Raw genomic sequence first — 23899 nt, 5'->3', positions numbered from 1 at the left:
CTAAGTCTACAGCTCATTGTTTTGGGCTAACCTACACTGGGGAATCGACTGTCACCATCCAGCCTATCTAAGCCTCTCATAATTCTAAATACTTTCAAAAGGTCATGGAGTTATAGAACAGCATGCATGAAGGCCCTTCGGCCCAGATAGTCCATGCCAACCACCCAGTTCCCTGTGATCAATCGACATTCCTCTTTCAATGGACCAATCCACGTGCTTCTTAAATGTAGCTGCCTCAACCACTTCCTCTGGCAGCTCACTCCACATACCACCCTCCGGATGAAAAACATGTCCTGTAGGTCTATTTTAAATCTTTTCCCTCTCACCCTAAATCTATGCCACCTAGTTTTGGACTTTCCTGTACTGTTAGTCCATTTTGTGCTTCTCATAATTTTAAACTCTTTTGATAAGGTCGTCCCTCATTCTCCTACATATTAAGAAATAAAGACATAACCTGGTCTGTCTCTTGTTATGAATCAGGCAAGGAAAATCTGGGAGTATCTGGGACAAAGTAGAGATTGGTGGTGGCAACAAGGGCAATTAAAGATTCACAGTGACATCCAATCTGCACTCAGAAATCTAACAAGATAAGTTAAAGCCAAAAAAAATTATAATATGTGTATATAATGTATAATTAAATAAATAGTGCAAAATGAGAGCAAAAATAGTTAGGTAGTAATCATGGGGTCATTGTCCATTCAGAAATCTGATGTCGGAGGAGAAGAAGCTGTTCTTAAAACATTAAGTGTGTGTCTTCAGGTACACACCCTCTGATGGTAGAAATGAGCAGACAGGATGGCCTCAGTAATGGCAATCCTCAAAGTTCAAAATAAATTTATTATTAAAGAACATATATGTCATCATATACTACCCTGAGACTCGTTTTCTTGTGGGCAGGTACAGTAAAACCAAGAAACACAGTAGAATCAATGAAAGACCACACCCAACAGGATGGACAATCAATGTGCAAAAGGCAACAAACTGTGCAAATACAAAAATAAAGAGGAAAAAAAACAAAATAATAATAAATAAATAAGCAATAAATATCAAGAACATGAAGTGAAGAGTCTGTGAAAATGAATCCATGGTTTGTGGGAACACCAGTGTTAAGTGAAATCTTTCCCTTCGGTTCGGGAGCCTGATGGTCGAGGGGTAATGACCGTTCCTGAAGCTGGTGATGTGAATCCTGAGGCTCCTGCACCTCCTCCTTGATGGCAGCTGCAAGGAAAGAGCATGGCCTAGATGGTGTGGGTCCTTGATGATCTGCTTTCCTGCGACTCTGATGTGCTAATGGTGGGGAGGGCTTTACCCTGGAGGTACTGGGCTATATCCACTTACCTTTTGTGGGCTTTTCCATACAAGTGCATTGGTGTTTCCATACCAGGCTGTGAAGCATAATGATGCTGCCTTCTTGAAGCATTACCTTTTGGAAATGTCCTCTGTGCTGGGGAGTCTAGTGCTAATGGGACTAGTGTTATCAATACAGGTTGATGATCCTTCATCAAAGTTGGCCAGTTCCAATTAAGAGGGGCTTTATAGAATTGATGAATTCAGTGATATCCCGAGGCCAGCAATGTGCCTACTCAGAAGATGAGATTATTAAAATTTAATTTTTGGATTTGTTGGGACAGTAAAAGAAGCTAAAGGTCAAGATTGGATTTGGAATGTAAATAAAGCATCTTCTACTCCCCAGTCTTTCCCCTCATCCCAGATACAAAACATCCCAAACATTCACTCCAGCCAGTTACAGCCATGACCTGCATTCATAGCCCCATTCGTATGAGGTTTGGTCATTTCTTTTTCAAAAAATCCATCACTATCCAAGGATCTTGACAGTGAAGAAAGATGCAAATATAAACCCACCAAATGTCAGAGGATGACATGGTTAGATTATCTTCTGAGATGGGGGGCAGAGATCCACGCAAGTAAGTCAAAGCCTGAAGTCAAACCCATGATCAACGAGGCCTGAGGTCAGGGAGTTGGGCCAAGGCCTGGAGGCTGTCTGTCCTGGGGTTGTTGACCTGTGTGTGTGAGGGGGTAGAGTATATAGTACAGCACATTGCAGGCCTTTGGCCCACAACATTGTGCCAACACTTTAACCTACCCTAAGATCACCTAACCCTTCTCTCCACTTCTTTCATCCATGTGTCTATTTAACAGTTTTTGAAATATCCTATGTGCCTATTTAAGAGTCTCTTAAATGTCCTCAATGTATCTGCCTCTACCACCATCCCTGGCAGCACATTCCTTGCCCCTACCACTCAATGTAAAAAAAATCCCTACCTCAGACATCCCCTCCCCTTTTACTTTCCTCTGATCACCTTAAAATTTTGTGTCTTGTATTAGCCATTTCCACCCTAGAAGAAAGGCACTGCCTATTCATTCTATCTATGCCTCTTATCATCTTGTACACCTTTATCAAGTCACCACTCATTCTCTTTATAAGAGGAAATCCCTGGCTCACTCAACCTCTCCACAACCTGTCTTGACAATAATAACAATAAACTAATATTAACTAATATAAACTAATTTTAGTTAACAATTTTTATTACATGAGTGAAATTGGCTTCAAATTGTGGGACTCTGCAATAATAATTTTTATTTTGAGATACAGCATGGAACAGGCTCTTCCAGCCGAACAAGCCACACCACCCAGCAACCCACCAAATTAATAATAGCATAATCACAGGACGATTTACAATGACCAATTAACTTACTAACCGGTACATCTTTGGATTGTGAGAAGAAAACTGAGCACCTGGAGGACACCCACTCAGCCACAAGAACAATGTAAATTTTAGAGATGGCAACATATTCTGAACTTCAACAACCTGAGATGTGTAATACCCTGCTTAAGATTTTTACTACTATGCTGTAAATATTTCATTTTAGCAGTTCTGTAAGAGCAGTGTGTTCTGCTTTTAGAATGTTTGGGTTTCAGCTAAAAGATAAACGGCTATGATGTTCAACTTGGGAATGTTGTGTCAGCTAATCAGGATGGTGGAATTGGGAGAAAGTTCAAGATACTGGAGTAGAGAGAGATTTGTGATGGACAGTGTAGTTAGCGTATTTTTTTTGGCGGGAGCTACAGAGAGGACAGAAAGCTGAGGTTGTCATGAGAAGGAGCCTCCCAATTGCACAAGGTGCTTTTTGCAGATGAATGGCTCCAAGGAGGAAGGGCTGATACTCCTGAGAGAGAACCTGTTTGTTCAAGATGAATATGGTGCGTGCTTTAACACAGACCAACTTCACATGCACATTTGGACTGGTTTAACTATAATGGGTCCTTTTATTTTTCCTACCAACTGTTCAATAAAGCTGAAATTTGTAAAAACATACCTTCTTTATAATTTTATGCTATGTATGATTTGTTATTTCTTGCCAATCTACAATTATGTATGGGCAGTACTTACGCAGCATTCTTTAATCGGAACATCATGACGTTCCTGTTTGGTTGAGCCCTAAATAATACCGATTGTTTATTGTTTATGAAAAGTGGCCTTGTCACTGCTGTGTCCTGTGACAGTCCGGGGCAGGTGATGAGCAAAGTTTCCATACAAGCCCGGTGAGGGGGCAGCAGATGTAATAGCATCGTGCTAACAGCCACACTACCATAGTGCTCCTTATGGTTACAAATGTTCTGTTCGTTAACTTTGGAAATAAATCAGTCTATCTTGGAAAAAATCCTCCTGGATCTGTAGCAAGGTAGAACATCCAAAAATCTATTTTATAGTGCAAACATGAGGAAATCTGCAGATGCTGGAAATTCAAGCAACACATACAAAATGCTGGTGGAACACAGCAGGCCAGGCAGCATCTATAAGGAGAAGCACTGTCGACGTTTCGGGCTGAGCCCCTTCGTCAGGACTAACTGAAAGGAGAGATACTAAGAGATTTGAAAGTAGTGGGGGGAGGGGGAGGGACGAAGGGTCTCAGCCCGAAACGTCGACAGTGCTTCTCCTTATAGATGCTGCCTGGCCTGCTGTGTTCCACCAGCATTTTGTGTGTGTTGTTTGAATTTCCAGCACCTGCAGATTTCCTCGTGTTTGCTCTTGGAATCACTTTTATACTTTTGATTTGTCAGGGCGTAAAATATTATGGGGGAAATGCTGGAGAATGTGGTTGAGAGGGATAATAAATCAGCCATGGAGCAAGCTCAATGGGTCCAATAGCCTAATTCTACCTCTATGTCTTATGGTCAGCATAGGTGAGGATGACAGACTTCTTTGCTGAAAATATCAGTGAATGAGGTGGTTATTATTACTACGGCTTCCTCTTTTTCCACAATGAGGCTACTCTCAGGATGGAGAAGCACCACCTTATATTCCATCTGGGTAGCCTCCAACCTGTTAGCATGAACGTAGATTTCTCCTTCTAGTAAAAAAAACCTTCTCCCTTCCGTCTTCTATTCCCACTTTGCTCTCTTACCTCTTCTCATCTGAATATCACTTCCCAATGGTGTCTCTTCTCCTCCCCCTTCTTCCATGATCCACTCTCCTCCCCTATCAGATTCCTTCATACCCAGCCCTTTACCTTTCCCACCTACCTGGCTTCACCTATCACTTTCTAGCTGTCTAACTTCCCCTCCCCCTGACATGTCTATTCTGGTGTCTTCCCCCTTCCCTTCTAGTCTTGAAAAATGGTCTCAGCCCAAAATGATGACCGCTTCATCATTTCCATAGATGCTGCCTGACCTGCTGAGTTCCTCCTGCATTTTGTGTGTTCATTGGATTTCCAGCATCTGCAAAATTTCTTTTATCACTTATGGGTAGGTTTTTATTTCTAATGCCTGCTTATTACTTAAATTTAAATTCCACAACAGCGTAATGTAATTTGATAGAGTATTTCCAAATAGTTAGTTCTGGTCTTTGAATTACTAGTTTGGTATCTGCCAGTACCATGGATCTGTGCCTGTGAAATTGGCTTCGTTGATTATGTAAAGTCAAAATAGATTATCCATTTGGCACTTCTGAAAGATGGTGAAGGAAGGGCTTGTCATATGAGGCGCATTTGATGAAGAATGACAGGTGACCCTCATTGAAATGTATCGAATGTTGAAAGGCCTCGATAAAGTGGATGTGGAGAGTATGTTTGCTTTGGTGGAGGAATCTAATACCAGAGTGGCGTGCTTTTAGAACAGAGATGAGGAGGAATTTATTTAACCAGAGAGTGAAGAGTCTGGAATTCATTGCCACAGACAGATGTGGAGGCCAAGGAATTGGATATACTTAAGGCAGAGGTTGATAGATTCTTGATTAGTCAGGACATGAAAGGTTATGGGGAGAAGGCAGGAGATTGGGGCTGAGAGGGAAAATGGGTCAGCCATGAAGTGGAAGAGCAGATTCGATGGGCTCAAATACTGCTCCTATATAGAAACAGAGAAATCCACAGCATATTACAGGCCCTTCAGCCCACAATGTTGTGCCGACTATATAATCTACTCTAGAAGCTACCTAGAATTTCCTTACAGCATTACTCTCCAATTTTTAAGCTCCATGTACTTACCTAAGTCTCTTAAAAGACCCTATTGTATTGGCCTCCACCACCTTTGCTGAGAGTGCATTCCATGCACTCAGAACTCTTTGCATGAAAAACTTCCTTCTGACATTCCCCTTGTACCTACTTCTAAGCACCTTAAAACTATGCCCCTTTGTGTTCACTATTTCAGCCCTGGGGAAAAGCCTCTGGCTATCCACACAATCAATGCCTCTCATCATCTTATACACCTCTATCAGGTCACCTCTCATCCTCCGTTGCTCCAAGGAGAAAAGACCAAGTTCACTCAACCTATTCTTATAAGGCATGTTGTCCATCCTCGTAAATCTCCTCTGCACTCTCTCTATAGTATCCACATCCTTCCTGTAGTGAGGTGACCAGAACTGAACACAGTACTCCAAGTGGGGTCTAACCAAGGTCTTATATAGCTGTAACATTACTTCATGGCTCTTGAAAACAGCCCCACTGTTGATGAAGACCAACACACCATACACCTTCTTAACAACACTTGTCAAACTGCGCAGCAGTTTTGAGTGCCTTATGGACATGGACCCCAAGATCTCGTTGATCCTCCAACACTGATAAGAGTCTTACCATTAATGTTATATTCTATCTTCAAATTTGACCCACTGAAATTAACCACTTCATGCCTGTCTGGGTTGAACTCCATCTGTCATTCCTCAGTCCAGTTCTGTGTCCTATTGATGTCACACTGTAGCCTCTGACAACAATACAGACTATCCACAACAACTCCCAACTTTTGTGTCATCAGCAGACTTACTAACCCACCATTCTATTTCTTTATCCAGGTCATTTACAAAAATTGCAAAGAGGAGGAGACCCTGCGGAGCACCACCAGTCACCGTCCTCCATGCAGAATACAAACCACCCACGAATACCTTTTGCCTTCTGTGGGCAAGCCAATTCTGGATCCACAAAGGTCTCCTTGGATCCCATGCCTCATTACTTTCTGAATGAGCCTCACATGGGAAACCTTATCAAATGCCTTACTGAAATTCATATACACTACATCCAGTGCTCTACCTTCATCAATAGATAGATAGATAGATACTTTATTCATCCCCATGGGGAAATTCAACTTTTTTTTCCAATGTCCCATACACTTGTTGTAGCAAAACTAATTACATACAATACTTAACTCAGTAAAAAATATGATATGCATCTAAATCACTATCTCAAAAAGCATTAATAATAGCTTTTAAAAAGTTCTTAAGTCCTGGCGGTTGAATTGTAAAGCCTAATGGCATTGGGGAGTATTGACCTCTTCATCCTGTCTGAGGCGCATTGCATCGATAGATATGTTTTGTTACATCCTCAGAAAATTCAATCAGGTTCGTAAGGCATGACCTGCCCCTGACAACTTGCCTACCACTGAACTAAGACTCACTGGTCTATAATTTCTTGGGTTATCTCTACTCCCTTTCTTGAACAAGGGAACAACATTTGCAAACTTCCAATCTTCTGGTACTTCTCCCATCCCCATTGATGATGCAAAGATTGTTGCCAGAGGCTCAGTAATCTCTTCCTTCATTTCCCACAGTAGCCTGGGGTATATCTCGTCCGGTCCTGGCGACTTATCTAAATATCTTTCAAAAGCTCCAGAACATTCTCTTTCTTAATGTCTATAGGCTCAAGCGTTTCAGTCTGCTGTAACTCAGCCCCACAATTGCCAAGGTCCTTTTCACTGCTGAACACTGAAGCAAAGCATTCATTAAGTACCTCCACTACCTCCTCTGGCTCCATGCACTTTTCCACTCTCGCCCCGATTGGTCCTATTCTCACACAGCTCATCCTCTTGCTCCTCATATACTTGTAGAATGCCCTGGGGGGGTTCCTTAATCCTGCTTGCTAAGGCTTTCTCATGGCGCCTTCTAGCTCTCCAAATTTCATTCTTGAGCTCCTACCTGGCACCCTTGTAATTTTCTAGAGCTCTTACAGTACCTAGTTTCTTGAACCTTTCATAAGCTTTTCTTTTCTTAACTAGATTTTATATATCCTTTGTACACCATGGTTTTTTTTACCCTACCATCCTTTCCCCACCTGAATGGATCATAACTATACAGAACACCAGGCAACTATTCCCTGAACATTTACCACATTTCTGCCATGCATTTCCCTGAGAAGATCTGCTCCCAATTGACATTCCCAAGTTCCTGCCTAATAGCATATTTCCCCTACCGCAATGAAATGTTTTCCCAAATTGTCTGCTCCTATCCTTTTCCAGGGCTGTAGTAAAGGAGTTAGAGTTGTGGTGACTACCTCCAAAATGGTCTTCCACCGAGAGATCTGATACCTGACTGGTTCATTTCCCAATACCAGATCAAGTACAGCATCTCCTCTAGTGGTTTATCTACATATTCCTTAATGTGGTCTTTGATGAGCTGGAGTTGGCTGCACTTCCCGCAGGTGTAGTCATCAGGGAGACCATTAGGTTCCATGAATTCCCACATCCTACAGGAGGAACCTTCCACTGCCATATCTGACATCCTCCCTGCACTGTACAATGGGCAACCAAGACCTAATCTTCTAACCTGTGTTTTTGGCCTCAGCCTCTTGAGTCAAAGCCTGACACTCTTACTCTCACTGCTGGTCTACTCTTGACATTGGCTGTCCACTTGCCCCTTCTGTAGTTTTCTTTAATTTGCAGTGCTCTGCTCCTGACACTGATTGGACCTCTGGAATGTCTGAATGCCTGTGAAACCCAATCTTTTATACTAGCTTCGCTGACCTGTGAGTAACCTCTTGGAAGTGCTTTGCTCCCGATGCTGATTGGATCTCTAGAATCTTATATTCTTATGGAATGAATGTGCTTGACAAAATGGTCCCACAGTCTCTTTTACTTATGTTCACCCATGCTGTCGTGTCATCAGGACTAGATGATAACTTTAAGTCAGGCCTGCAGGAAGCCACCATCTTTTGCAGGACTTCCTGCAGATAAAATTAAGGTTTTTTTTTAATGTAAAACAGAACATAATCACAAGACATCCTGCAGATACAGGAAATCCAGAACAACTGACACAAAAATACTGGAGGAATTCAGCAAATCAGGTATCATCTATGGAGAGGAATAAATAGTCAACATTTTGGGCCATGACACTTCATCAGGACCTTCACAGATGTCTATGTCAAATGTATAGATAAGCAATCCATTTCCTCAGATTTGTCCTCTCTCAAACCAAAACAATCTGAAACCCAATCTTCCCAACTGTTCTCTGAAACGTGCTGAAGCAATCCCAGCATTTAATCTGGCTTATTTTCCTGTGGCCACATGCAAACGACACCAACAAAAAAAATGATTGTACAGTCTGTGCTTAGAAACCCCACAAATGAAAAAAAGGGCAAATATGTATAAATTATCACCAGAAACATATGAAAGTTTTTTTTAAAAAGATGGAAATCTGAAATGAAAACAGAAATGTTGGCAAGTCAGACACTCGCTTGGAAAGAGAAATGGTTTGTATTTTGGGATCCCTTAGTGTTCTACAAATGCTCCCTGTCATGCTGGAAGTATACATAGCCAAAAAAAGAGGAACTCAAATTCCATGTTTCTATTAAGTCAATGTTACAAAATGACACAATCCTTCAGTTATTTTCTTCATAAACAAAGGTTTATAAATCACATTCATCAATGCAATAAGTCTTTATTGCTTTTATTAACAGATATGACATTACAAAAAATAATTTCCTCTAATATTTAATAGCTGACAGTTGGATACTATCCTTAACTAGGAAACAATGCCTGGGAAGTGCACATATATCATCATTTGAACTACGACAATGGACTACTTTAACATTTTTTTTTACATTGTTTTGGGAATCTTTACAAAAATAATGGTCACTACTATACTTTCAGATAGTAATAAAAACCTTAAATCATAATTATCTGAAATTAGACAATTTTATGAAAATTGATGAATACTAGTGATTTTGTTCTGTGATTAAATGTGCAGAACACAGGAAGACATAAAATTACCATCAAGTGAATTTAAAACAAAAATGGAAAATAATCTGTCTTTACTAGAAACCAGTTTCTCAACTCGTTAAAATTTCATACTGTGTTTATCATCTTAAAGTTAACAGTATCAACACAATATTAATTTATTTTTTGAGTAACCTTTAAAATTAAATAGAAAACTCCTTCAGTTCATCACTGACATACAAGAACTTTTTTTATAACTTAGATCCTGTTATGTAGACTTAATCATTCAATTTCAGTAATTAGAAGTGATACACTTAATATCTCAGAAGCAGAAAACAAGTTCACTTCTGAATTTATCTGCAGAATTTGTCACACATTGAACTATATGGTGGATTTAATGACACAAACCAAATTTTTCACAACATTACCTTTTTTTCCATCTTGTAATGGCTAAGTGCAATTCTTTTTCTTGCACTGGCATTGTCTGTCACACGCAAGATAAATGAACCTGCTTCTACTTAAAAGTAACATGGATAGTTATTTACAAACACAGGAGATTCTGCAGATGCTGGAAATCCAGAGCAACACACACAAATTGCTAGAGAAATTTAGCAGGTCAGGCAGCAACTATGGAGAGCAATAAACAGTCGATGTTTCAGCCCAAGACCTGGTAAGGAAGCAGGATGTTGCCAGAATAAGAAGGTGAGGGGAAGGGAAGGAGTACAAGCTGGCAGGTGATAGGTGAGACCAAGTGAGGGGCAAAGTGGATAAAGTGAGAAGCTGGTGGGTAATTGATGAAACAAAAGGAAGCTAATATGAGAGGATAGTGGGCAATGGGAGAAAGGGAAGGAGGAGGGGGGGGGATCCAGAGGGAGATGATGAGCAGGTGAGGAAAAGAGAAGGGGTGAGAGGATAACTAGAATGGGGATTAGATAAAGAGAGAAGGAGAGATGGTGGAGGAATTGCCAGAATATTGTTTATTCCTCTGCATAGATGCTGCCTGACCTGCCGAGTTCCTCCAGTACTTTTGCTAGGGTCATGTTTTTGTTTTTAAAAATCTTCACCTAGTCTGGAAGACAAAACAACTTCACAACTTGTGTAAAAGCATGGTAACGTAGGATGCTGGGAAGATAACAATTTCCTGAGATGGTCTAGAGATACTATTCTAATACTATCATTGCTGAACTGCTCATAGAAAGAGGTTACTTTACAAAGTACAAAGACAAAAAAAACTACAAAAATCTTTATAAAATTAGCCAAATTTTTTTTTTCTATTCGGTATAACCTAACAATTTCTGAATAAATTTGACAATCTAAATACAAAATAAATAAAACAAATATCAAGCTGCATTGTGAATTGAAGCCTACAGTTTATCATGTTAAAAAGTCAAATGTAAACAGTTTGGATGCACATAAGTCTCTAATCAGTACTGCAATACTGATAAACAATTTTGTAAATAAAGATAGCAACAGACTAGTTTGAAAAGCAGTATCACATCAATGTAGTCACGAGGTGCACACCCCTTGTGTACAAAATACCAAGTTAAATATCTGTTCTATCATATCCTATTGCAAGCCTGTTACTGTAGACAACTTCACAGTTACCCCACAACAAAACTCTCGAGGACCACCAATAAATGATGAGATACAGTCATATAGATTTGGTTCATTGTCTGAATATAAATATTCCTCATTTAAAACAGATTGTGACACGTGTCAAGGAGCAGCATATTTATACATTTCTATATAAAGGATATACTTAAGTTCATTACGTACTCCTTTCCATTTTTAAAATAGAATATCATTATTAGTAGAAAGCAAATTAAACTTGTTTGCGAGACTATTGCTTGTTTTTGTATTATGCCAAAACTGTAAATTAAAAACTGAGCTTATGGTTGTGAAGATTAAAATAGTAGCTGGCATTGCAATCAATATAACTGAATTGTATAAGGGTGAAATAGTCTTCTTCGGAAGAGTTTCGTGCTGACCGAGAAACCAAACCGAGCAAGCCAAACATTCTTACTTCCTGTAAAAAGTCCAGGGTTTTGTATGGCTCAAGTAGTTGCTTTCACAAGGAGAAGTCTGCCTTGGATGATGGAGATGTGGAGATTTCAGCATTAAAGATCATACAGAGGTTTCAGCATCAAGGACATTTATCCTGGGCACCTCTTCAATATTCATTCTTACATCCTCAGTATTTTCAGGACTGCAAATGTATAACAAAGCACAATGTAGTTTTGTTACCAAAACGGTCAATTAATTTATTCTTACAGACATGAAGATTAAGATAGTAACAGAAAAAACACGAAACAATCTTCAAAATTCAAACTCTAAACTTTGCTTTTAACAATTCCTATTTTGTAAAAACACAGAGCATTACAACACAGTACAGCCCTTCAGCCCACAATGTTGTCTGACCCTTTGACCCACTCCACGATCAAGCTAACCTTTCCCCTTCACACAACCCTCTAAATTTCTTTCATTCTTATGCCTATTGACTGACTTAAATCAATAGGCATAAGAATGAAAGAGTAACTCGAGTATCTTAAATATCACTAATGTATCTGCCTCTACCTCCACCCCTGGTGTTTAATTTCTATATTGAGTACAGCTTTGGTTTACGTACCATTTATCATAGCAAAAGCTCTTTTTAAAATGCCATTTTTTAATTTTAGAGATACACCCACGTGTCCAGTTAACCTACTAACTCAAACGTCTTTAGAATGTGGGAGGAAACTGAAAAATGCTGAGGAAACCCACGTGGCCTTGGAGAGAATGTAAAAACTGCTTACAGACAGCAGTGTAATTGAACTCGGGTCACTTGTGTTACACTAAACACTACCTTACTGTCTACGTACACATCTGTTTTCTTATACAATGGTTTTCTTTCAATAGAATTTAGTGAGAATGTTGCATGCAAAAAGCACAGGAGTACACTCTGTTGCATATCAGCTCTGATTATTTCTCTGGTATTTAAAATGCAACTCTGGAACTGATATTACCTGAAATTATATTCTAAAAGAACACACACAAACATTGGTAAATGACACTGTGAAGTTATTGGCATCAAAAATACTAAATTTGAAGATGCCATACTGTAAAACAAGAGTCAACAGAACTACAGGTTCTTAAAAAAATGCTTTAGAATTCTCCAAATTGATAGTCTGAAAAATGATCCTACAACAAACTGTATTCAAATGAGTATTCCATAACTGTTCAAAATGAAATAAGAAAAAATAGTCAGCCTAGACCTCGTAGCATTATAACATTAGTAGAAACGTACTCTATATGCCTTGTAGAAAATGGATGTCATTAAAATACAGAAAGCAAGTTTAAGAACGATTAGTGTGTTAACTTTCACGATGCACCCACTTCTCTAAAAGGCAGCTACTATACTGCATGCATTAGCCTTAGAATGCTTTGTTAGTCATAAGGCCAGTAATAAAGCTCATAAACAAAAGCTACCTCGCTTTAAGTTTTATAACTTTTGCATTTTCAGCATTCATAGCAAGAGCCTTCCACACAGCAGAATTGGCCATTTCATCGGATATGTTTACGACCGAAGGATCATCTGGGCTGGAGGACAAACATATCCAAGTGTTAATGCTCTGTACAAGCTGGACCATGAATTCAATTCTTAAAATCCATTTTCCCCTGTCACTCACAAAGTGAGTTTATCATTTATACAAATGTATTTGCATATTGTTTATGGTTAAATGATTATAACTCTGTACATAAAATATTCATGGAAATATATCAATAAAACATTGTAGAGTTTTGTATTTTATTCACTGTGTATTTGTATGTGAAATAACAAATGAATTCAATTTAGTTGCCAATCAATATTTTAAAATATATCATCCCGAGATCCCAACATTCTTATTGCATCAAAAAGTAATATTTATATGTCACTTCGACCATGCTTCTGTAAAGTAATGCTTACTATTATTAAAATATTCAACAAAAATTTCTTCCAAAATAAATTGTGCCCACCAGTCAAAATCCCTTTTTTAATCTTGTGTGGCAGCTCCCTCATATCGGCTAATTAGATGCCTGTTCTGTGGTAATGTCAAAACAATGAACTTGTTTCTCTTTGCTATAGATGTCCACAAATAATGTTTTCAAAAGGAAATAATGGACTATTTTATTTTATTTAAGTTAGAGATACAGCAAGGAACTACAAGCAGCACTACCCAGTAACCCACCGATTTAACCCTCCCCTACAATGACCAATTAACATACTAACCGGTACATCATCGAAATGTGGGAGGAAAACCACGTGTTCATGGGGAGAGACATACAAACTCCTTAAAGGATGATGTCAGAATTGAATTTTGAACTCCAGTGTCCTGAGCTGTAATAGTAAGACCATAAGGTAGATATAGGACAGAAGTAGGCCATTTTGCCCATCGAGTCTGCTCTGCCATTCAATCATCAGCTGATCCACTTCATCCAGTCATCCCCACTCCCCTGCCTTCACCCCATACCCTTAGATACCCTGGCTAATCAAGAACCTATCTATCTCTGCCTTAAATACACCCGATGATTTGGCTTCCACAGCCACTCATGGCAACAAATTCCAGATTCACCACCCTATGACTAAAGTAACTTCTCTGCATCTCAGTTTTAAATGGATGTCCTTCAATCCTGAAATCGTGCCCTCTTGCCCTAGAATTCTTTACCATAGGAAATAACTTTTCCATATCTAATCTCTTCAGGTCTTTTAACATTCAGAATGTTTCTATGAGAACCCCCCTCATTCTCCTGAACTCCAGAGAATACAGCCCAAGAGTTGCCAGACGTTCCTCATATGGTAACCCTTTGATTCCTGGAATCATTCTTGTGAATCTTCTCTGAACTCTCTCCAATGTTAGTATATCCTTTCTAAAATAGAAGAGCCCAAAACTGTACACAATACTCCAAGTATAGTCTCACGAGTGCCTTATAGAGCCTCAACATCACGTCCCTGCTCTTATATTCTATACCTCTAGAAATGAATGCCAACACTGCATTCACTTTCTTCACCACTGACTCAACCTGGAGGGAAACCTTTAGGGTATTCTGCACAAGGACTCCCAAGTCCCTTTGCATCTCTGCATTTTGAATTCTCTCCCCATCTAAATAATAATCTGCCCGTTTATTTCTTCCACCAAAGTGCATGACCATACACTTTCCAACATTGTATTTCATTTATCACTCTTTGCTCATTCCCCTACACTATCTAAGTCTCTCTGCAGGTTCTCTTGTTTCCTCAACACTACCAGCTCTTCTAACCATCTTTGTATCATCAGCAAATTTAGCCACAAATCCACAGTCCAAATCATGTTAGCAACTTCCCTGTAATTCCACGGGCTCTTATCTTGCTAAGCAGCCTCATGTGCGGCACCTTGTCAAAGGCCTTCTGAAAATCCAAGTACACCACGCTTACTGCATCTCCTTTGTCTACCTTGCTTGTAATTTCCTCAAAGAATTGCAGTAGGTTTGTCAGGCAGGATTTGTCTTTCAGGCTAACAGGTCTATAGTTTCCTTTCTGCTGCCTCCTACCCATCTTAAATAGCGGAGTAACATTTGCAATTTTCCAGTCATCCAGTACAATGCCAGAATCTATTGATTCTTGAAAGATCAACGTTAACGCCTCTGCAATCTCTCCAGCTACTTCCTTCAGAACCCGAGGGTGCATTCCATCAGGTCCAGGAGATTTATCTACCCTCAGACCATTAAGCTTCCTGAGCATCTTCTCAGTTGTAATTGTCACTGCACAAACTTCACTTCCTTGACATTCTTGAATGTCCAGTATACTGCAGACGTCTGTTGCAAAATACACATTCAGTTCCTCTGCTATCTCTGCATCTCATATCACAATATCTACAGCATCATTTTCTATTGATCCTATATCTACCCTTGACTCTCTTTTACCCTTTACATACTTAAGAAAGCTTTTAGTATCTTCTTTGATATTAGTCGCCAGCTTCCTTTCATAATTCATCTTTTCCTTCCTAATGACCTTCTTAATTTCCTTCTGCAAGCTTTTAAAAACTTCCCAATCCTCTATTGTTCCACTAGCTCTGGCTTCCTTGTATGCCCTTTCTTTTGCTTTTACTTTGGCTCTGACTTCACTTGTTAGCCACGATATTGTCCTTCTTCCCTTTGAAAATTTCTTCTTATTTGGAATATATCTGTCTTACACTTCCCTCATTTTTTGCAGAAACTCCAGCCATTAAACTCCAAAATCCACTAAACTCCAACTCCAAACTCCAAACTCCAGAAACTCTGCCGTCCTTCCTGCAAATGTCCCTTTCCAGTCAACTTTGGCCAGTTCCCCTCTCATGCCATTGTAATTTCCTTTATTCCACTGAAATGCCAACACATTGGATTTTATTTTTTCCCTCTCAAATTTCAATGTGAACTCGATCATATTGCAATCACTGTTCCCTAAGGGTGTCTTAACCTTAAGCTCTCTTATCACCTCCGGATCAATGCACAACACCCAATCCAACACAGCTGATCCCCTAGTGGGCTCAACAACAAGCTGTTCTATCTGTCAAGCTGTTCTAAGCCATCCCTTAGACATTCTACAAATTCTGTCTCGAGGTCCAGTACTGACCTGGTTTTCCCAATCCACTTTCATGTTAAAATCCCCAACGATTATCATGACATTGATTTTCTGACACGCCTTTTCTATCTCCTGTTGTAATTTGTAATCCACATCCTGGCTGCTCTTTAGAGGCCTGTATACAACTGCCATTAGGGTTCTTTTACCCTTGCCATTTCTTAACTCAATCCATAGAGATTCTACACCTTCCAATCCTATGTCATCTCTTTCTAATGATTTAATATTAATTCTTATAAACAGAGCCACACTACCCCCTCTGCCTACTAACCTATCTTTCCAATACACCATATATCCTTGGACGTTCAGCTCCCAATGGCAGCCGTTCTTTAGCCAAGTTTCAGAGATGGCCACAACGTCATATTTGCCAATCTACAGCTGAATTTCAAGATCGTCCATTTTATTTCTTATGCTGCGTGCATTCAAATAAACACTTTCAGTCCAGTATTTGTTGCTTTCTGTTTTAACTGCACCACACCTCTATTACCCTGTAACTCGTGCTACTGGCTGTGATTAAGCCTCATCTCCTGCCTGTTCTTTCTATAATCTCTGGTGCACGCTATCTTTGATTTATTTCTGTTTTCCCCTTCCTTAACCCTATCGCTCCGGTTCCCATCCCCCTACCAAATTTGTTTAAACCCTCCCTAACAGCTCTATTAAATGTGCCTGCTAGGATATTGGACCCCTTTGGGTTTAGTGTAACCCATCCTTTTTGCACAGGTTGTACCTCCCCCAGAAGAGGCCCCCATGATCCAGGAATCTGAAGCCCTGTCCCCGACACCAGTCTCTCAGCCACACACTAATACACCTGATCATGCTATTCTTGCGCTCGCTAGTACGTGGCACAGGCAGCAATCCTGAGATTACTACCCTAGAGGTCCTACCATAGAAAACCAGAGAACCTTTGGGCCCTTCTTGGCTGTGCCGAACCATTTTTCTGCCTAGTCCCACTGACCTGCACCTGGCCCATATCCCTCCATACACCTCTCATCCTTGTACCTGTCCAAGTTTTTTTAAAATGTTAAAAGTGAGTTGCATTTACCACTTCATCTGGCAGCTCATTCCACACTCCCATCACTCTCTGTGTGAAGAAGCCCCCCTAATGTTCCCTTTAAACTTTTCCCCCTTCACCCATGTCCTACCTTTCAGTTTCCTACCTAACTCCCTGAATTCTCTCTACAGGACCTCCTCTCTTTTTCTATGTCATTGGTACCAACGTGTACCAAGGCTTCTGGCTGTTCACCCTCTCCCTTCAAAATACTCTGCACCCAATCTGAGACATCCCGTACCCTGGCACCCGGGAGGCAACTCACCATGTGGATATCTCTACCAGGCTGACAGAATCTCCTGTCTGTTTCCCTCACTATGGAATCCCCTATGACTACCACATTCCTCATCTTCCTCTTTCCTTTTTGCACCACAGAACCAGGCTCAGTGCCAGAGACCCGATCACCATGGTCATCTTCTGTCAGGTCATCATCCAAAATGATGCGGTTGAGGGGGATGACCTGATGTCGTGTCGTGGTAACTGCTACGCCACCACGCTGCCCAATTCAATAACTGAAACCCGTAACTTTGGCTGGTTTTAATCTCCGACAGATTTCAAATGAATTATCAAATTGAGGCATCCAGCTATTGCCTCCATTGTCAAGTTAGCAAAAGCATAGGCTACATAATTAAACTGAGACACGTAGGCCAGAAAGGACCACTGCACCACTTCTTGTCTACTGTGGCATCAAAAGAGTTCCCTCATTTTATCTTAATGCAGAGTTTTACAAGACAGCACTAATGTAATCTTTTACAAAAAAAAGTTCAGAGTTCTGTTGGTTAAATAAGGAAAAGCAGTGAAAAGTACAATCTCTGTGTACCGCTTGGATCTTGTCCAAAATCAGGGCCTGGAGATATTACTGAGCACCTAAGATTCTATAGACATCATCCAACCACAGTGTCAATATTTAGAGGTTTGGAGTTCCACAAGGTTGCTCACACATAGGGAGCTATAGGCTAATCCAGATAAAGACTCGGCCTATACTCATAGGCTTAATGTCTCACTAGCGTTCCCTAGACTAAATTGCAATATAAACAACGATCACTGTCAATGCATTAGGGTTTAAAATGTTGTTTGGGCCAACTTTCTATCAGCTTTATACTACTGGAGTCTTAAGATGATACACCTGACAAATTTCTGGAGTAGGCAAGAAGGGTAGTCAAACTGAAGTTGGCACATAGTGGATATGGACAGAAAAGCTGGCTATAGATATCACTCTGAAACAGTAAGTTTCTTCAATCTCCTGATCTATTCTGCCTTACAAGTGACAGAATCTGAACAGAGTAATTGTGTAAAAGTTGCCACAAAGGCTTTGTTTCCCTGGTCATTACAATGTTTTCACAACTCAGGCTCCTGAACCAGCATCTCAACACTGAACTGATGCCACAACTTATGGACTCACTTTCAAGGACTCCACAACACATGTTGTCAAGGTTATTTATTATTTATTTATCTATAATTATTATTTTGTTTTTCTTGTTGTATTTGCACAATTTGTTGTCTTTTGCATATTAGTTGTTTGTCCATCCTTGTTCTGTGCAGTTTTTCATTGATTCAGAATCAGAATCAGGTTTATTATCACTAGCATGTGACTGTCAACTTAGCAGCATCAGTTCAATGCAATACATAATATAGAAGGAAAAAAGTACAAAATAAAATGTAATCATAATGAATAATCAATTACAGTATATACATATTGAATAGATCAAAATTGTGCAAAAAACAGAAATAAGTGAAGTAGCGTCCAAGAGTTCAATGTCCATTTAGAAATCATATGGCAGAGGCGAAGAAGCTGTTTCTGAATCGCTGAGTATGTGCCTTCAGGCTTCTGTACCTCCTACAGTGAGAAAAGGGCATCGCTCCTTAAAGGTGTCCTGGGTACTTTGTAGGTTAGTGCCCAAGATAGAGCTGTCTAAATTTACAACCCTCTGCAGCTTCTTTCATTCCTGTGAGTAGCTCCCCCCCACAACCAGACAGTGATGCAGCCTGTCAGAACGCTCTCCACTGTACATCTATAGAAGTTATTGAATGTTTTAGTTGACATACCATATTTCTTCAAACTCCTAATGAAGTATAGCCCTCGTCTTGCCTTCTTTATAACTGCATCGAAATGTTGGGACCAGGTTAGATCCTCAGAGATCTTGACACACAGGAACTTGAAACTGTTCACTTTCTCCACTTCTGATCCCTCTGAGGACTGGTATGTGTTCCTTTGTCTTATCCTTCCAGAAGTCTACAATCAGTTCTTTCGTCTTACTGACGTTGAGTGCCAGGTTGTTGCTGCGACACCACTCCACTAGTTGGTATATCTCACTTCTGAGATTCTACCAACAATGGTTGTATCATCAGCAAATTTATCCATGGTATTTGAGCTATGCTTAGCCACACAGTCCTGTGTATATAGAGAGCAGAGCAGTGGGCTAAGCACACACCCCAGAGGTGCATCAGTGTTGATCATCAGCGAGGAGGAGATATTATCACCAATCTGCACAGATAGCAGTCTTCCGGTTAGGAAGTCGAGGATCCAATTACAGAGGGAGGTACAGAAGCCCAGGTTCTGCAACTTCTCAATCAGGATTGTGGGAATGATGGTATTAAATGCTGAGCTATAGTCGATGAACAGCATCCTGACATAGGTGTTTGTGTTGTCCAGGTGGTCTAAAGCCGTGTGAAAAGGTATTGAGATTTCATCTACTGTTGACCTATTGTGGCGATAGGCAAATTGCATTGGGTCCAGGTCCTTGCTGAGACAGGAGTTCAGTCTAGTCATGACCAACCTCTCAAAGCATTTCATCACTGTAGATGTGAGTGCTACCGGACAATAGTCTATTGCATTTGTTTGTATTTAATGTCCAGAAGAAAATTAATTTCAGGATAGTATGGTGACGTATTATGTACTTAGATAATAAGTTTACTTTGAACTTTGACTTTGTTATGTTTATTGCCTAGAGAACACAGCTGTTAGAGGTTTACATTGTATGAACAGTACAGTTTGAATCATTAATCATATTAACTGACATGTTCATAAAAGAGCAAGCAGAATTCAAAATATATATTATTTAACTTCTTTATGGTGGAGGATCAGTTAGACTGACAGTAAATAATTATAATTTGAGGACTTGTTTAAAAGTCAAATTTGTCAGAAGTTTAAACTTCTAACAACCATTTCCTAACAATTTTGTGGAAAGGTTTAGCAAAGCAGTGTGCAAAAAATATTGTTTATAAATTTAGCCACAAAGCTGACATATTTATTTATTTTGTTTTTCTTTTCGAAATACGGCACAGTAACAGGCCTTTCCAGTCCAACAAGCCCACATTACCCAATTAACCTAATAACCTATAGATCTTTTGAATGGGGCAGGAAACTGGAGCACTCGGAGGAAACCTATGCTGTCACAGGGAGAACATACAAGCTTCTTACAGACAGCAGCAGGATTTGAGCTGGTTGATGGCATTGTAAAGCAATTGATGAAATGTTACACTACCCTGCCACTCCACTAAGTTTATTTCTTAGTATTATTGATTTTGGAGTCAACATTTTCATTTCCATCCATACCATGAACAGATTTTTACTTTACCTGTACTTAATACTTTTTACAGGTATCTTCAGAATATTACCGCCTTCCAAGGGAAGCTGCACTGTCCCACTTTCGGCAACTTCAAGCATTCTTTGTACTTCCTACAAAAGATGTGAATGCAAAGTTATACATAGAACACCATATTTGCAAAGAGTCCTTTTAAAAGTCTAACACAAAATAGTAAACAAGGCCATTCTATTAATGACTAATGACTAAAAAAATTACACTTTTAGTTTATTAAGTAAGCATTACTTTAATTTGTAATTTGGGTTTCAATATTTAAAAATAATCCTGTTTTTGATAAACCACAGAATGTGGTACAGCTTTCCTTTGTGAGCTGTTTTGTGGACAAGGCTTGTTCTGACCCGGACCCCTACACGACAGTGGATGTGACTTATTGCTGATGCTTTATGATGGTCTTGAAATGAAAGTTCACGTTCGGTTGCATGAATGCTAAAAAAATGTTAGTGGTAAATATGCGTGAGTGACTCACGACTCACAGCTTGTTGTAAAATCTTGGCTAAATTTTATTAACATCCACAATTTATACTAACTTTGACTTGCATTGATAAAAAACACTATCATAAACAATCTAAATAAGGCTATTTTGACTATGTTGAAGTACTTAACCAAACAGGGGAACAATTGCATTAAGAGCAGGTATTTCTATTATTCCTTAAACTATATTACTTACATTTAAGTCTAGCAGTCCATGAAAAGGACTTCTTTTAAGTTTATTAAGAGAGCATATAAGAATTTGAAAAATATTTTACCAAAACAATAAAATCCAGAAATGTCTAATGCTGCAAGATTGGCTTTGATCTGGTTTAGAATTTGATTTAGAAGGTGATGAATCTCAAGGTTGTATATAGTATACATACTTAGATAATAAATGTACTTTGAACTTTGATTCACAGTGAAGCAAATTCTAAGAATCATAACCCTTTACAACTTGACAGCTTTGTTTTACAGTCTCTTTGGTGCTATTTGATTAATTGCTGTCATACTCACTACTACAACAAAACAGAAAATCTTAAGGACATGTAAGTAGTTAATTTGTAACAAAAGTAACCTAAAGACAAAAAAGTCTGCAGTTTCTTATAATAATTTTCAAGGGTGCAACAAAAATGGAATTGTAATAATATTGTTAAACAAAAAAAATTAACTATTAGATTGTTGACAACTTGTAAACAATAAGCAACTTACCTTTCACAGGGAATGGAGTTTCCACAGTATTAATAAGTGAATTTAAAATTAAACGTACATATTATTGTAAACGTTACAGGGAAAATGTCCTGCAGTTAAAGTAGCTGGATCCAGTTCTTTTGGACCCTTGGTGTGGATTTTCTACTCAAAAGAATGAAATCTATACAGAAATATTTTTCATATAAGTATTTAAAAATAATCCATAATGATCAATTATTTTTATTCAAATTGGCTACGTTAAAGTCTTGATAATAAATCAGCCATGATGGATTGGTGAAGCAGGCATGATGGGCTGAATGGCCTAATTCTGTTCATATGTTTTTGGATAGTCTAGAATCTCCACATTCAAATAAATATGTGTAGAATGCAAAATTCTGGTGCAGTCAAGTTACCAACCCATCTGGCATCTTTGCTTCATTGTTTATGTTACATTTCTTTGAATAATTGGAATTCAGAAAGGACATTCAGGAGATCCAATGGAGAGAGCTGGAATAGTATCGGAACATTTGACCCTCTTGAGACCCATGATAAATAACCAAAGACATACCCACGTTGGTTTAGATCCATCCTTCGTTTTCTACAGCCAATTGAATGTGCAGGAGAAAAAGCAGACAGAGATCAGTCCCTTTGGAAATTACAGACAGCAAGCAGGGCAAACTACGCATGAAAGCTTTCAATGTCATGCTTTAAGGTGATGAGAGAAAAGCAGTGACAGTAGAAACAAACTCAATTAAAGCTGCAATGCCATAAGCGGAAACACATCTCCAAGTCTCTGTACTATTTTTAAGGTTTAATTAACATCAAAGGGTTTTTTTAAAATCAGTAAAGAAAGACACAATATTATGTGAAAGCTCATGAACTCCACCACCTTCTCCACAGATGCAACCTGACCAGCTGAATCTTTCAAAGACTTTTGTTTAATTTCAGATTTCCAGCAACAGCTATTTATATTTTTAAATAAAATTAAGAGGAATTTCTTAAGCCAGAGTATGGTGAATCTGTGGAATTCATTACCACAGATATCTGTGGAGAAGGTCATTGGGTATATTTAAAGTGGAGGTTGATAGGCTCTTCATTAGTCAGAGCATCAAAAGTTACAGGGAGAAGGCAGGAGAATGGAATTGAGAGGGTTAATAAATCAGCCATGATAGAATTGCAGTGAGGCTTGATGGACTGAATGGCCTAATTCTGCCCTTATTATCCATCATCCAGGCCCAAATGTCTGCCTCTGACCCATCGCTAAAATCTAGCTCCCAAGCAGGAATTTTCATAAGTATTTTACAATTGAAAAACAATTGTAACTTTGTACCAGTTCGGAAAAAGTACTTCTTAGCTGAATTTATTTTCACTGGATAAACAATTTATTCTGAGCTGTCTATTTAAATTATTGTAGTACAGTATAAAGCAAGCCGATTCAGGGGAGTGGACAAGAGAAGTCAACTCACAGAGAAAGGATGTCTTATCAGTTGCTTTACTCAAATTTAGGATACATGTCAGTTTTGAATTATAATCCAAGAGTTTACGCAGAAATACAAATTAGGATCCAGAACTATTTCCAATATACTTACCCAAATCTGTTTTTGGGATATTGAGAAACTGAATATAGATCAGCAATTACAAAAATCATAGGTAAGAATTAGAATCAAGTTCTTCCCCTCTGCCATCCGGTTCCTAAATGGACATTGAAGCTTTGGACACTACCTTACTTTTTTAAAAAAATGTACAGTATTTCTGTTTTTGCATGTTTTTTTAATCTATTCAATATATGTAATTGATTTACTTATTTATTTATGATTATTATGCTTTATTTAATTTATTATTATTATTATTTTCTCTCTGCTAGATTATGTATTGCATTGAACTGCTGCTGCTAAGTTAACAAATTTCACGTCACATGCTGGCAATAACAAATCTGATTCTGATTTAAGCAATCAAGAAAGTTCTTTAGTCAAAAGATGGTGAATCTGTGGAATTCACTGATACAGATGGCTGTGAAAGCCAAGTCATTGGGTATGTTTACA

The 23899-nt window shown here is 39.0% G+C and overlaps 1 protein-coding gene across 13 annotated transcripts in view; it reads right to left on the bottom strand.

The window, feature by feature from the left end:
* Positions 1-9142: 9142 nt before the first annotated feature.
* The window catches only part of slc4a7 (solute carrier family 4 member 7), a 138342-nt gene continuing 123585 nt past the window's right edge, over positions 9143-23899 (bottom strand). For 7 of the 13 annotated variants that reach the window (XM_073024513.1, XM_073024515.1, XM_073024508.1 and 4 more), the window contains 4 exons: positions 22426-22455; positions 20673-20773; positions 12902-13012; positions 9143-11642 (listed from right to left, as the gene is read on the bottom strand). In XM_073024513.1, coding sequence (XP_072880614.1) covers positions 11561-11642; positions 12902-13012; positions 20673-20773; positions 22426-22455 — 324 coding nt within the window. In that variant the 3' untranslated portion in view covers positions 9143-11560. The remainder of the gene's footprint in view (positions 11643-12901; positions 13013-20672; positions 20774-22425; positions 22456-23899) is intronic. The other 6 variants (XM_073024520.1, XM_073024517.1, XM_073024510.1 and 3 more) reach the window with 1 other exon arrangement.

Source organism: Hemitrygon akajei, chromosome 20 (genome assembly GCF_048418815.1).
Source record: "Hemitrygon akajei chromosome 20, sHemAka1.3, whole genome shotgun sequence".
NCBI classification, from domain to species: domain Eukaryota; kingdom Metazoa; phylum Chordata; class Chondrichthyes; order Myliobatiformes; family Dasyatidae; genus Hemitrygon; species Hemitrygon akajei.
Note: the sequence above shows the minus strand (reverse complement) of the source record. Positions and strands in the feature narration are given on the sequence as shown.